Source organism: Drosophila suzukii, chromosome 2R, assembly GCF_043229965.1.
Source record: "Drosophila suzukii chromosome 2R, CBGP_Dsuzu_IsoJpt1.0, whole genome shotgun sequence".
Lineage (NCBI taxonomy): Eukaryota > Metazoa > Arthropoda > Insecta > Diptera > Drosophilidae > Drosophila > Drosophila suzukii.
Window position 1 is genome coordinate 22,798,085 of NC_092081.1, and position 11,108 is coordinate 22,809,192.

Sequence of the window (11,108 nt, forward strand, 5' to 3'; positions counted from 1 at the left end):
TTTAATAATAGTCGTACATAGATTCCGTTCCGGACAAGGTGGTGGGAATTTTTTAGGTATTATTTGTGTTATTGAAGTACGTTGTGAGCACAAAAAGCCAATTGATTAAATATTAGGAACAAATAGGAAAAAAATTATGATCGCGTCATAAAAATTACTTTAATAATAGTCGTACATAGATTCCGTTCCGGACAAGGCGGTGGAAATTTTTTAGGTATTATTTGTATTATTGAAGTACGTTGTGAACACAAAAAGCCAATTGAGTAAATATTAGGAACATGGAAGCACGTAAACCAAATGCCGAACTGGGTGTTTCCGTTGTTGTTGGGATCTCCTCGGTTGTCGAAGTTTCTGTGGTTGATTGGGTAGTTTCTGGTGATTTTGTGGATGAACTTGTTGAAGAACTTGTAGAAGAACTTGTGGATGAACTTGTTGAAGAACTTGTAGAAGAACTTGTGGAGGAACTCGTAGAAGAACTTGTGGAAGAACTTGTGGATGAACTTGTTGAAGAACTCGATGTTGATTCTGTTGTTATTGTTGAACTAGGTGTAGACTCAGTTGATGAACTAGTGGATTCCGCTGGGTCTTGAGTGGTTGAGGAATCTGCTTTTATAAGTTGATCATTGCAGCGGGGTTGTTCCAAGGGATCGCACAAGTGACAATTTGGATTGGCCAGGCAATTTACTTGATCTGAAAGAGTCAAAGAACATCCTCTCTCCAAACGATCTCCCACCAAACTGGCAAAGCAAAAACCTCTACCAGATCTCGGAATAAGGCATTCTACAGCTTTCAGAAGCTCTGGAGTTTCAGCACACTGAATGCCCTTGGGAAAAAATATTATTTTAAAATTATAAGGTTTTTGGTTTAATATTTTATTATTCGAACAACTACCTCTGCGCTATTACACTGAAGACAGCTGTATTTTTTTTGGAGCCACCTTGTTGCACTTTTCCGTTATACAGACCTCGCAGTCAGTTCCATGTACCTTATTATCCTCCTGACATTTTTCTCTTAAATCATCCTCTAGACCTTCCAAACATCCTTGAGCCTGAATAAATCCATCTTGAAAAACACTCACACAGGCATCCAATTTATCCGAACACTGATCATCCGCCTCGTAACTAGTCCTTTGGCAATTAATGCCCCGACAATAAATACATTTTTCCGATGCCAATACATAACTGCTGGTTAAAATCAGTACCAGCAGGAGTTCAGAGAAATTTAAGTTTGACATTGAGCAAAGAACATTTAGCATTGAAAAGCTGTCACCAGCTAACCATCGCTTCATATAAATTCTGGTCTTTTAAGAGGATGTTTCTGATATTTCTTTATAGATAGCCAACTGAAGTGTGTAAGCTCGTTAAGTGATTGTCCTTCATCTCTTCAGAAATTGCATAAACAACTCTGTTTTCTTTGTGGGGTTCCTTAAGCCCCATGGCCCTCAAGTGCCCGAGTTTTTGTGGGGACACTCTTTAATGTAGTATCTCAGTCAAAAGTAAATAAACAAGTTTTCATCGTTTATGGAATTTTTTGCTTTTAATCGGTTATCTACCTAGATTAGACAACGAATTAGATCAAATGTCTTGAAGATAATTTGAAGAGACTCCTATTGAAGGCTGTTTTTGATCATCATCGGTATTATATGTAGACTGCGGATGATTCACCAATGCGCTTCATTGAGAATCACACTGAATGTTAAATATCTTGATACATTTTAAAAAACTTCAAACATTAATCTATACAAGATTTTTATAATAATAATAAGAAATAAACTAACTAAGGAGGAAATATTTCCTAATTTTAAGGCTTCCCCTCTCAACGCTATCAGTCTTCAAATATTAGCGATTATATTCCGATAAAGTGTTATAAGAAAAAACCAGTGACATACACAACAATATTATTTCATTTTAATCAGAGTGAGATAAATTACCTCAAAAGTTTTTTTGTTAAAGTTAAATCGGGGCTTAAATACACTTTTTATTCATTTATTTTGTTATTTTATTTATTAGATATTTTACAAATTTGACTTTCATTCCAGTTACAATATAACAGTTATCTTAGGAAACGAATGAAGCGATTTCCAACACTAGAGCTATCGGAGATGTTAGCAGCATTGCAGTTCCTAATATCACCAGGTGAGCACAACAGGCAGTTGGCATCATTCAGACAAGCCTGCTCATCAGTTTCGGTGGTGCATTCTCTGGCCACCACCTGACCCGCAGAATTAAAGACCGTGGAGCAGGTCTGCTTGTTGTTACCCTTACACTTGGTGGCTTCCGTGACAGAGGCACAACTGGCGGCGTCTTCACAAACATAACAGCTCAATGGAAGATCCGTCCACTTTCCTGGCTCACCCACGTAACCCGACTGCAGATCCACACCATTGCAGTTGGCTCCAGAGCAAATCCTGCAGCTTCCCGCCTGGGATTCGTCGCAACTAAGTTCCGATTGGCAGCCACGAAGAGTTCGACCGTTGGTCAAGGAAGTCACACAGGGATCGTCCTTCGAATAGGCCCGAATAGCTATTGGGACTCAGGGCACAGTCCGCATCGTTGGCGGAATCGCAACGCAGACTGGCTAGCCAGTCCGAGGGATAGATCTCGTTGTTGCAACCATTCGTGCTGCAAATGGTGCAGTTGGAGCTTCCAGAGCTCAAGCATTCATCGAAGAGGTCATCATCGGTGTCCATGAGACAGCCACGCTCCAAAACGCCGTCTGAAAATTATTAAAGGTGAAAAGTATCTCGTTGAATACATTTGAATTAAATCTTATAAGCACCCACCTTCATTAAGGTAGACAGCTGGCGAAGACCCACCAGTGCTTACACAACCGTCATCATAGGTGGAATTACAGATATTACAGGAGACACCGACCGTGTTCAGTTTATCCTTGGTATTGCAATCGTTGCCGGAGCAAAGATACACATCCCTGCGGTTGGTCAACAGGTATGAATCCTCTAGATCGGTGGCACAACCCATGGCCGTGACACTGCGATCGCCCACTTGAATGTAGCACTGTTCTCCGGAACGATAACCCAAACAAACTTGGCTGACAGTCGTTTCACACTCCGCATCCTGACAGACGTTGCAGCTGAGTCGATCCTCTGGCACGTCAGCAGTATTGGCGCCCGAACATGAAACACAGTTTGCCAAAGTTCCGGCTGCGCAGGCCTCGCGATCGTCGTACTCGAGTTCATCCAAACATCCGCGGGCCAGATCGTAAACGGGATTTGAGTCTGACTGATTGCGGGGATATAGACCGGTGAAGCAGCTGCCGTGGCAGGATAAGGTACGGGATATATCTCCAACACACCACTCCTCACGCATTCTGCCATCACAAAACAGACAGTCCACATAGGCAGCAGCACTTAGTTCCTTGGCGGTGTTACATCCCGAAGACTTGCAGAACTTGCAGTTGCCTGAGTTATCATCGCAGTATTGTATAAGGTCTTCAAAAATCTTCGTGGTCGTAGCGAGAATCGAACTCACGACCGCTGGGTTCGCAGTCGAGAGCACAACCGCTGCACCAAAGACGCATCGCGCTAGGCGACGCGCAAAAAGGGTGCATATCTCAATTTCTTCCAAGAACAAATTCTCAATTTAATTCAAAGAAATATTCTCACTAACGACAACAAATTATGTTTTTTTTTACCCAATTAGACTAAATACATTAAAAAAATATTATTTTAATGTAATATGCATTTTTTTTATTTGTTATTTTGACGTGTTCTAAATTTTTTTTGCCTCTGCACACAAAATTGTTAAGAATTCAGTTATAAAAAATTTCACAAAAAAGAAAAATAAATGTTGACTCTTCGTGGGCTTCAACGCATTAGACCGCTAGGCCACCGATTTTCAAAATTGATGGGCGATTTTCTAGTTGCAAGGGCGACTTTTAACGATCGGCGGGATATATTTCCCTGTTGCAGTAATCGCCAGTGCAAACCGTACAGTTTCCAGTTCCAGCGAGGCACTCCTCCAGTTCATCTCGTTCTAAGCTGCTTAGACAACTACGTTGGGTCCAGCCTTCTGTGGAGGGATTAAACAAATTACAATATTTCATTCAAGGATATCTTTCCTTATACTACCAATACTAATTCGGGTCTGACAGCTGGAGTAGGGTAAGACACCACAGTTTCCTATTAGCTCGATCTTTGAAGGATCTGTAGCGCAGTTGGGATCCTCTGAAGAATCGCAGAAGAGGCACTTGTGCGGAACTGGCAGGTTATCCAAGGAGTTGCAATTACTCTCGTTGCAGAATAAAAGGGAGTGGAAATAATCATCCACAAACTCTTCGTCCAGATCGGACTGACATCCCATGGCCGTAACATTGGTATAATAGTTAAACAAGGTATAGCAACCATCATCGGCACTGTACTGGCTGCAGAGACTAGACACAGGATCATCGCAATCCGCTCCAGAGCATTTCCAGCAGGTCTGAGTGATCTCCTTGGCTATACAAGAGATGATAAGAAAAACTGTAATATCATTTTGAATGAATGAAATTTTAATTCATTTCGCGAAGGCAAGTAAAATTCTTGTTTAAAAATACGCTTGTTACTTATAAAATAGTTTATGGGCCGTGGGGTAATCGAATTTCGCCTTGTTTATGACTACTGGAGCTATGGAGGTCATGGTTTGTGTGGCTTCCATGTTGATAAGTCCAAAATCCACTTTTAATCTGATTGTTGGCTTGATCCATATAAATCAAGTATGGAGAATTTCCAAGACACTTGAAAATTTTGATTAGGATTGCAGGAATTGCCCAACTTGATTATCAAACGAAAAGTAGTATGATTACAAAATTTGTACTTTGAAAATGTCTCGCATCTTACAATCAATATTAGTAACACGCTTATGTCTCATGGTGAAGGCCTTTTTTGTTTTATTGATAATAGATAATGGTTTCATATAGCCCATATAAAAGCATGTGTACCATAAATGACGGCGCGGTTGACGGACATACAATTATTTTGTTCTTTGTTTAAAAAAAATTTTTTCTTATTTCTATAACTTGGAAAGTTTTCATTGAACTTTTCAGTATCTTCTATGTTTTCTGGTTATTTGTCGCACTTTTCGGGGTGTTAGTTAGTTAACTTTCACTTTTCATTATCCTTAATCCTTGACTTGGTCAAAACCTACCACTTGAGTGACTTAGCACTAGAAGTAGCAGGGCTACTCCTGCTGCCGTTGATTTCATGATCGTTTAAGGTTCACTTCAAAACGGCGACTCGCGTATTTCCGTATTAGCCACAAAAATGGATTCCGGCAACTAATTGTTAGCTGGGTGAAGTAAGGCCTTTTATACATTTTCGACTGGCGACAAGCTTGGGGCAATCGATCTATCGATGGGTCGCGCTCGTTTGATTATTGCTCTATATTAGGGGCCCAAGGCGATTATATTGTAGGCGCTGTTGCCATAGCTATATGGCCGATAAAGCTTCGTTATTTATAGCCGATTGAGGGGAGTTAACATAAAAAGCAACAAGAACTATTCAGATAAGCCGACCATAATCAGGCGAAAATTTAGTAGTAAACATGTTTCGATAAGATTTTCCACGATGGACAGCCAAAATATATGTTGGCTGATTAGAGGATCCTGGCCATAAAATGCTGTCAAATGGAGGCCATCGAATCGCATTGCCAGCAAAAACGTTTTGAATTTCAATTGCATTCAGCTTCGTAGTTCCTTATCACCACTGCACTTAGATAACTATCTGCGAAGGAGAAAAGGCTTAAAGCTTCAAAAATCGATAGCCTTATTCGTTAATCGATAGTTACAAAATCTAACAACCAGATGGCGCATTAATATTGCGCGATTGTAAATCACATAGTTCTGTTTGGAAAGGCCCAGATAGTGCTAAAGGCTTTTCATAAGAACTTAATCTTTTAATTGTGGGAATTTTTTAGGTATTATTTGTATTATTGAAGTACGTTGTGAGCACAAAAAGCCAATTGATTAAATATTAGGAACAAATAGGAACAAATTTATGATCGCGTCATAAAAATTTCTTTAATAATAGTCGTACATAGATTCCGTTCCGGACAAGGTGGTGGGAATTTTTTAGGTATTATTTGTATTATTGAAGTACGTTGTAAGCACAAAAAGCCAATTGATTAAATATTAGGAACAAATAGGAAAAAATGTATGATCGCGTCATAAAAATTACTTTAATAATAGTCGTACATAGATTACGTTCCGGACAAGGTGGTGGAAATTTTTTAGGTATTATTTGTATTATTGAAGTACGTTGTGAACACAAAAAGCCAATTGAGTAAATATTAGGAACATGGAAGCACGTAAACCAAATGCCGAACTGGGTGTTTCCGTTGTTGTTTGGATCTCCTCGGTTGTCGAAGTTTCTGTGGTTGATTGGGTAGTTTCTGGTGATTTTGTGGATGAACTTGTTGAAGAACTTGTAGAAGAACTTGTGGATGAACTTGTTGAAGAACTTGTAGAAGAACTTGTGGAGGAACTCGTAGAAGAACTTGTGGAAGAACTTGTGGATGAACTTGTTGAAGAACTCGATGTTGATTCTGTTGTTATTGTTGAACTAGGTGTAGACTCAGTTGATGAACTAGTGGATTCCGCTGGGTCTTCAGTGGTTGAGGAATCATCAGCTTTTATAAGTTGATCATTGCATCGGGGTTGTTCTAAGGGATCGCACAAGTGACAATTTGGATTGGCCAGGCAATTTACTTGATCTGAAAGGGTCAAAGAACATCCTCTTTCCAAAAGATCTCCCTCCAAACTGGCAAAGCAAAAACCTCTACCAGATCTCGGAATAAGGCATTCTATAGCTTTCAGAAGCTCTGGAGATTCAGCACATTGAATTTCCTTGGGGAAAAATATTATTTTAAAGTTATTAGGTTTTTGGCTCAATATTTTATTATTCGAACAACTACCTCTGCGCTATTACACTGAAGACAGCTGTATGTTTTTGGCGCCACCTTGTTGCACTTTTCCGTTATACAGACCTCGCAGTCAGTTCCATGTACCTTATTATCCTCCTGACATTTTTCTCTTAAATCATCCTCTAGACCTTCCAAACATCCTTGAGCCTGAATAAATCCATCTTGAAAAACACTCACACAGGCATCCAATTTATCCGAACACTGATCATCCGCCTCGTAACTAGTCCTTTGGCAATTAATGCCCCGACAATAAATACATTTTTCCGATGCCAATACATAACTGCTGGTTAAAAGCAGTGCCAGCAGGAGTTGAGAGAAATTCAAGTTTGACATTGTGCAAAGAACATTTAGCATTGAAAAGCTGTCACCAGCTAACCATTGCTTTATATAAATTCTGGTCACTTAAGAGGATGTTTCTGATATTTCTTTATAGATAGCCAACTGAAGTGTGTAAGCTCGTTAAGTGATTGTCCTCCATCTCTTCAGAAATTGCATAAACAACTCTGTTTTCTTTGTGGGGTTCCTTAAGCCTCATGGGCCTCAAGTGCCCGAGTTTTTGTGGGGCACCCTTTAAAGTAGTTCCTTAGTCAAAAGTAAATAAACAAGTTTACATCGGTAATGGAATTTTTTGCTTTTAATCGGTTATCTACCTAGATTAGACAACGAATTAGATCAAATGTCTTGAAGATAATTTGAAGTGACTCCTATTGAAGGCTGTTGTTTTTGATCAACATCGGTATTATCGGACTGCGTGATTCACCAATGCGCGTCATTGAGAATCACACTGAATGTTAAATACCTTGATACATTTTAAAAAACATCAAATACTTATCTATTCTAACTGCTTGTAAAGATAATAATATATCCATAACATTATAAGGTAGTCATAGTTCCATCTATACACGTTTTTTTTAATAATTATAAGAAAGAAACTTACTAAAAAGTAAATATTTCCTAATTTTGAGGCTTCCCCTCGGACGCTATCAGTCTTCAAATATTAGCGATTATATTCCGTTAAAGTGTTATAAGAAAAAACAAGCGACATACACAACAATATTATTCAATATAGTTGTTTTAATCAGAATGAGATACATTACTTTATAATTTTTTTTGTAAAAGGTAGTTCGGGGCTTTAATACACTTTTTTATTTATATATTTAGCTATTTTATTCATAAGTTTTTTTACAAATTTGATTTTTATTCCAGATACAATATGACAATTATCTTAGGAAACGAATGAAGCGATTTCCAACACCAGAGCTCTCGGCGATATTGGCAGCATTGCAGTTCCTAATATCTCCAGGTGAGCACAACAGGCAGTTGGCATCATTCAGACAAGTCTGCTGATCAGTTTCGGTGGTGGAGCAGCCCCTCACAATAGATCCACCCGAGGACTTAACATAGCAATACGAATTTGGAGCAGTTGGGGCTCTGCAGCGGGCAGCTTCCAAAACGGCGGCATTCGAAGCGCAATCGGAGTCCTAAGAGAGGTTTTTAAATTTAAGAATTTCATATGGTTTCAGATATAACAACATCCAACTTACCTTGCTGGAATCACACTGAATGCAGGCATATTTGGCCGAACCCACATTGTTGCATTCTTTGGTGTTGCACTTGTAACAAGATCGATTATCCTGACATTTGGAACGCAGCTCATAGGGAATTTCTAGGGAGCAACCCTTGAACAGAACCTTAGCTGGAATTTTTAAGAAATATTTTTCAAAATGATTTGATATTTTTATTGTCCCTTCAAACCCACCTTCTTCAAAGATGGTCACACAGTAGTCCAAGGAATCCACACAGGACTGAGTTTTAGTGAGCTGAACCCTCTGGCAATTGGCTCCTTCGCAACTGTGGCAGCTGACTGCTGTGTTTCCAGCTGCTTGACCCGCCAGAACCACCAGCACCACCGCACTCACCACCTTCGCAATTGTTTGGGCCTTCATTTTTTCGCTTCGACTGTCGGGCAATTGGCCAATGCGATTGGCTTTTATACCACCGACCACTTCAAATGCCCCACTGAAGTGTCCTCAAGAGCGGTTTCTGTCAGTGTGTGCGTTCGTCCATGGAAATGGCCAAACACTTGAGAGTGTTCTATGAAGAACCGACAGCAATGGATAGCCGAATATGTATATCTATAGGTAAAATACTCATCTACTTGTGTATTTAAGCTTACCGGGATTTTTTCGAAACCGGAAATAACCTATTAAATACCAAAGTAAAAGACATATAAAAGTCGACTGAAAGATATACCGATACGAGGTCCACTTGATCAATCTTAAAATTATATGTGTATTTTTGCACAGAATATCTTTTAAATAATTCATTTAATTAATTGTGTAGTTAGTCATATATTTAAAATTAAATGACTATTATAAGTAGGTCAGGCCTAAAAGTCCTTAGATCAACCATCTGTAGGTTTGATAGGAAAAAAATTTCTTATATTTCTTTTCTTATATTTACTAAGTCTTGCCTAAAAATCGCATCACAGCTTTAAGGCAACACATTTTAAAATTAATTTGTGTCAGTAATTTGCACGGGGCAGCTTATCGATATGTATGTGACGAGTGCTGTTGTATACTGTAAGTGGGTCGGCAGAGGCTGAACAGAGCTATTCCCTTTTCCCGCTTAATGGAACGCTGCCGAACCCTGATTTACATTTGCAGCTTAGCCACAATCTATAAATCTTTTTTTTTCATCATATTTAGTTTGCCTTTACTTTTAAGACCAGTCAGTTATATTTTTTCACAAAATTAAACTATTTTCAATGTTGGCTCTAAAGTTCCCACCCGGACTGTATATTGCAGCCTCATTGAAGTGGTCGCTAAAAAATAAACTGTCAGCTAAAGAATTCCCCTCTGATTGAACTGTGGAATTATTCCAGGAATCACATGCTAGTTAATTGACGCAAAAAAAACAAAACATTTGACAAACAAGCGATTATTTATTTTATTTTTGTTTATTTCAAATTTAGTTCAGCATTTTGAGCAAGAGCAAGCCCAAGAAAGCAAAGCTCAAGCTTGTGAATTTTTTACTTTGATCAGCACCCGATTTGGAGACCAACGGCAGATCAAAATTGTTGCAAGCCACAGAATCACTGGAGTTATCCGGCAGGCAGAGGGAGCATTCCGAGTCCTCCAGGCAGGATTTTTGTTCCTTCACAGATAGAGCACAACCTCTTTGCAGATTATCCTTCATATCGCCGACGACCTTGACATAGCAGTAGGAATTAGCCGATGTGGGGAGTCCACATTGGGAGGCGGTTAGTGAGGCGGTGGAGCCCTGGTTACAGGAAGCCGACTAGGGAGAAAACAAATTATAAATATATTGATATGTTTTATATATAAAATACTTTGTACTTACATCAGAACCAGTGCATTGAATGCACCTGAAGTCCCTGCGTCCCTGGTTATTGCACAATTGACCACTGCACTTTTGACATTGGTCGTCCTTGGCCGCACATTTAGCCTGACCAGCCAAAGAAATTTGGGAGAAACAGCCCCGCTCACTCACAGCATCTATACAGAATTTCGTTAAATATATATTTTATTAATTTCCAGACTTAAACTTACAATCCTCGTAAATGGTAACGCAGACATCCAATTTATCAGAACAGCTAACCGTGGCATTCTGGCGGGTTGTTCTCAAACAATTAACGCCCTCGCAGCTAAAACATTTGGGCAGATCGACTGCATTCTGCACTCCAGCTGAAATTTCTCCTGAAATCTCTTGAAAAGCCAGCACACAAGCCAGCAAAATAAAAACCTTTCTCGATTGCAACATTTTCTTTGAGCCTCCAACACCTTTGGGCGACCAAACCGAACTGAAACTAAGCTGCAACTAATTTGGAAAAAATCGAAAAAATCCACAATTGTTCTGCGACACTTGAGAAAATTCGCATTAATCAGTCAAGAGACTGATAAAGAAACTACAATGCAGTATTTGTTGTGCTAAGCAATTTCAAGATGTTTCCCTATAGATTAGTAATTCTTAACGGACTTATATCACGGAATATACGACTTGTTTGCTTGGCCATTGAAGAATCTTATCTGATGAAAATGTAAACTAACGATTTTGGATTTTTTTTTCAGTGACTCATGCTCCTCATTATACTTTCTAATTACCAATTATTTATTAGCAAAAGTTTTGATTTTATTTATTGTTATTTTCTGTGGTTTTCTTGTCTTAAATGTT

General features: G+C 39.1%; 5 protein-coding genes and 1 pseudogene across 6 annotated transcripts; all 6 read right to left on the reverse strand.

The window, feature by feature from the left end:
• Positions 1-134: 134 nt before the first annotated feature.
• LOC139352478 (uncharacterized) lies at positions 135-1,264 on the reverse strand (annotated as a pseudogene).
• Positions 1,265-2,052: 788 nt separating this feature from the next.
• On the reverse strand, positions 2,053-3,537 carry LOC118876993 (major surface trophozoite antigen 11-like). The gene is made up of 4 exons (XM_070994776.1): positions 3,489-3,537; positions 2,783-3,418; positions 2,493-2,715; positions 2,053-2,437 (listed from the first exon to the last, which is right to left on the reverse strand). Exons 1-4 carry the CDS (start codon positions 3,535-3,537, stop codon positions 2,053-2,055), a joined length of 1,293 nt encoding a protein of 430 aa, XP_070850877.1.
• A 143-nt stretch (positions 3,538-3,680) lies between these two features.
• On the reverse strand, positions 3,681-5,302 carry LOC118876992 (uncharacterized). 2 transcript variants are annotated; one of them, XM_036813787.3, is made up of 3 exons: positions 5,142-5,302; positions 4,088-4,453; positions 3,681-4,025 (listed from the first exon to the last, which is right to left on the reverse strand). In XM_036813787.3, the coding sequence occupies exons 1-3, from the start codon at positions 5,197-5,199 to the stop codon at positions 3,895-3,897; spliced, it is 555 nt and encodes a 184-aa protein (XP_036669682.2). In that variant the 5' UTR covers positions 5,200-5,302; the 3' UTR covers positions 3,681-3,894. The 2 variants fall into 2 exon arrangements, with proteins under 2 accessions (XP_036669682.2, XP_036669681.2); XM_036813786.3 differs by having other exon boundaries at positions 3,681-4,028.
• Positions 5,303-5,986: 684 nt separating this feature from the next.
• Positions 5,987-7,279, reverse strand: LOC108010237 (threonine-rich protein). The gene is made up of 2 exons (XM_036813785.3): positions 6,906-7,279; positions 5,987-6,837 (listed from the first exon to the last, which is right to left on the reverse strand). The coding sequence occupies exons 1-2, from the start codon at positions 7,266-7,268 to the stop codon at positions 6,238-6,240; spliced, it is 963 nt and encodes a 320-aa protein (XP_036669680.2). The 5' UTR covers positions 7,269-7,279; the 3' UTR covers positions 5,987-6,237.
• Positions 7,280-8,055: 776 nt separating this feature from the next.
• On the reverse strand, positions 8,056-8,885 carry LOC108008695 (uncharacterized). Its single transcript, XM_017072591.4, has 3 exons — positions 8,674-8,885; positions 8,459-8,610; positions 8,056-8,395 (listed from the first exon to the last, which is right to left on the reverse strand). The coding sequence occupies exons 1-3, from the start codon at positions 8,858-8,860 to the stop codon at positions 8,135-8,137; spliced, it is 600 nt and encodes a 199-aa protein (XP_016928080.2). The 5' UTR covers positions 8,861-8,885; the 3' UTR covers positions 8,056-8,134.
• A 953-nt stretch (positions 8,886-9,838) lies between these two features.
• On the reverse strand, positions 9,839-10,750 carry LOC108008689 (uncharacterized). The gene is made up of 3 exons (XM_017072582.4): positions 10,487-10,750; positions 10,278-10,432; positions 9,839-10,214 (listed from the first exon to the last, which is right to left on the reverse strand). Exons 1-3 carry the CDS (start codon positions 10,695-10,697, stop codon positions 9,885-9,887), a joined length of 696 nt encoding a protein of 231 aa, XP_016928071.2. The 5' UTR covers positions 10,698-10,750; the 3' UTR covers positions 9,839-9,884.
• Between the last annotated feature and the right edge of the window lie 358 nt (positions 10,751-11,108).

What these genes read in the sequence shown, in the direction of transcription:
- LOC118876992 (XM_036813786.3), bottom strand. Translation starts at nt 5,199, where the DNA reads ATGAAATCAACGGCAGCAGGAGTAGCCCTGCTACTTCTAGTGCTAAGT. An exon ending in AGTGCTAAGTCACTCAAGTG is followed by an intron (nt 4,454 to 5,141) that starts GTAGGTTTTGAC and finishes TCTCTTGTATAG; the next exon opens with CCAAGGAGATCACTCAGACC. An exon ending in TCAGACCCGAATTAGTATTG is followed by an intron (nt 4,029 to 4,087) that starts GTAGTATAAGGA and finishes ATCCCTCCACAG; the next exon opens with AAGGCTGGACCCAACGTAGT.
- LOC108008695 (XM_017072591.4), bottom strand. Translation starts at nt 8,860, where the DNA reads ATGAAGGCCCAAACAATTGCGAAGGTGGTGAGTGCGGTGGTGCTGGTG. An exon ending in TGTGACCATCTTTGAAGAAG is followed by an intron (nt 8,611 to 8,673) that starts GTGGGTTTGAAG and finishes TAAAAATTCCAG; the next exon opens with CTAAGGTTCTGTTCAAGGGT. An exon ending in TTCAGTGTGATTCCAGCAAG is followed by an intron (nt 8,396 to 8,458) that starts GTAAGTTGGATG and finishes AACCTCTCTTAG; the next exon opens with GACTCCGATTGCGCTTCGAA.
- LOC108008689 (XM_017072582.4), bottom strand. Translation starts at nt 10,697, where the DNA reads ATGTTGCAATCGAGAAAGGTTTTTATTTTGCTGGCTTGTGTGCTGGCT. An exon ending in CGTTACCATTTACGAGGATT is followed by an intron (nt 10,433 to 10,486) that starts GTAAGTTTAAGT and finishes AATTCTGTATAG; the next exon opens with ATGCTGTGAGTGAGCGGGGC. An exon ending in TTCAATGCACTGGTTCTGAT is followed by an intron (nt 10,215 to 10,277) that starts GTAAGTACAAAG and finishes TTTTCTCCCTAG; the next exon opens with TCGGCTTCCTGTAACCAGGG.
- LOC108010237 (XM_036813785.3), bottom strand. Translation starts at nt 7,268, where the DNA reads ATGCTAAATGTTCTTTGCACAATGTCAAACTTGAATTTCTCTCAACTC. An exon ending in TTCAGTGTAATAGCGCAGAG is followed by an intron (nt 6,838 to 6,905) that starts GTAGTTGTTCGA and finishes TTTTTCCCCAAG; the next exon opens with GAAATTCAATGTGCTGAATC.
- LOC118876993 (XM_070994776.1), bottom strand. Translation starts at nt 3,537, where the DNA reads ATGCGTCTTTGGTGCAGCGGTTGTGCTCTCGACTGCGAACCCAGCGGT. An exon ending in CGACTGCGAACCCAGCGGTC is followed by an intron (nt 3,419 to 3,488) that starts GTGAGTTCGATT and finishes ATGATAACTCAG; the next exon opens with GCAACTGCAAGTTCTGCAAG. An exon ending in CTATTCGAAGGACGATCCCT is followed by an intron (nt 2,438 to 2,492) that starts GTGTGACTTCCT and finishes ATCGGAACTTAG; the next exon opens with TTGCGACGAATCCCAGGCGG.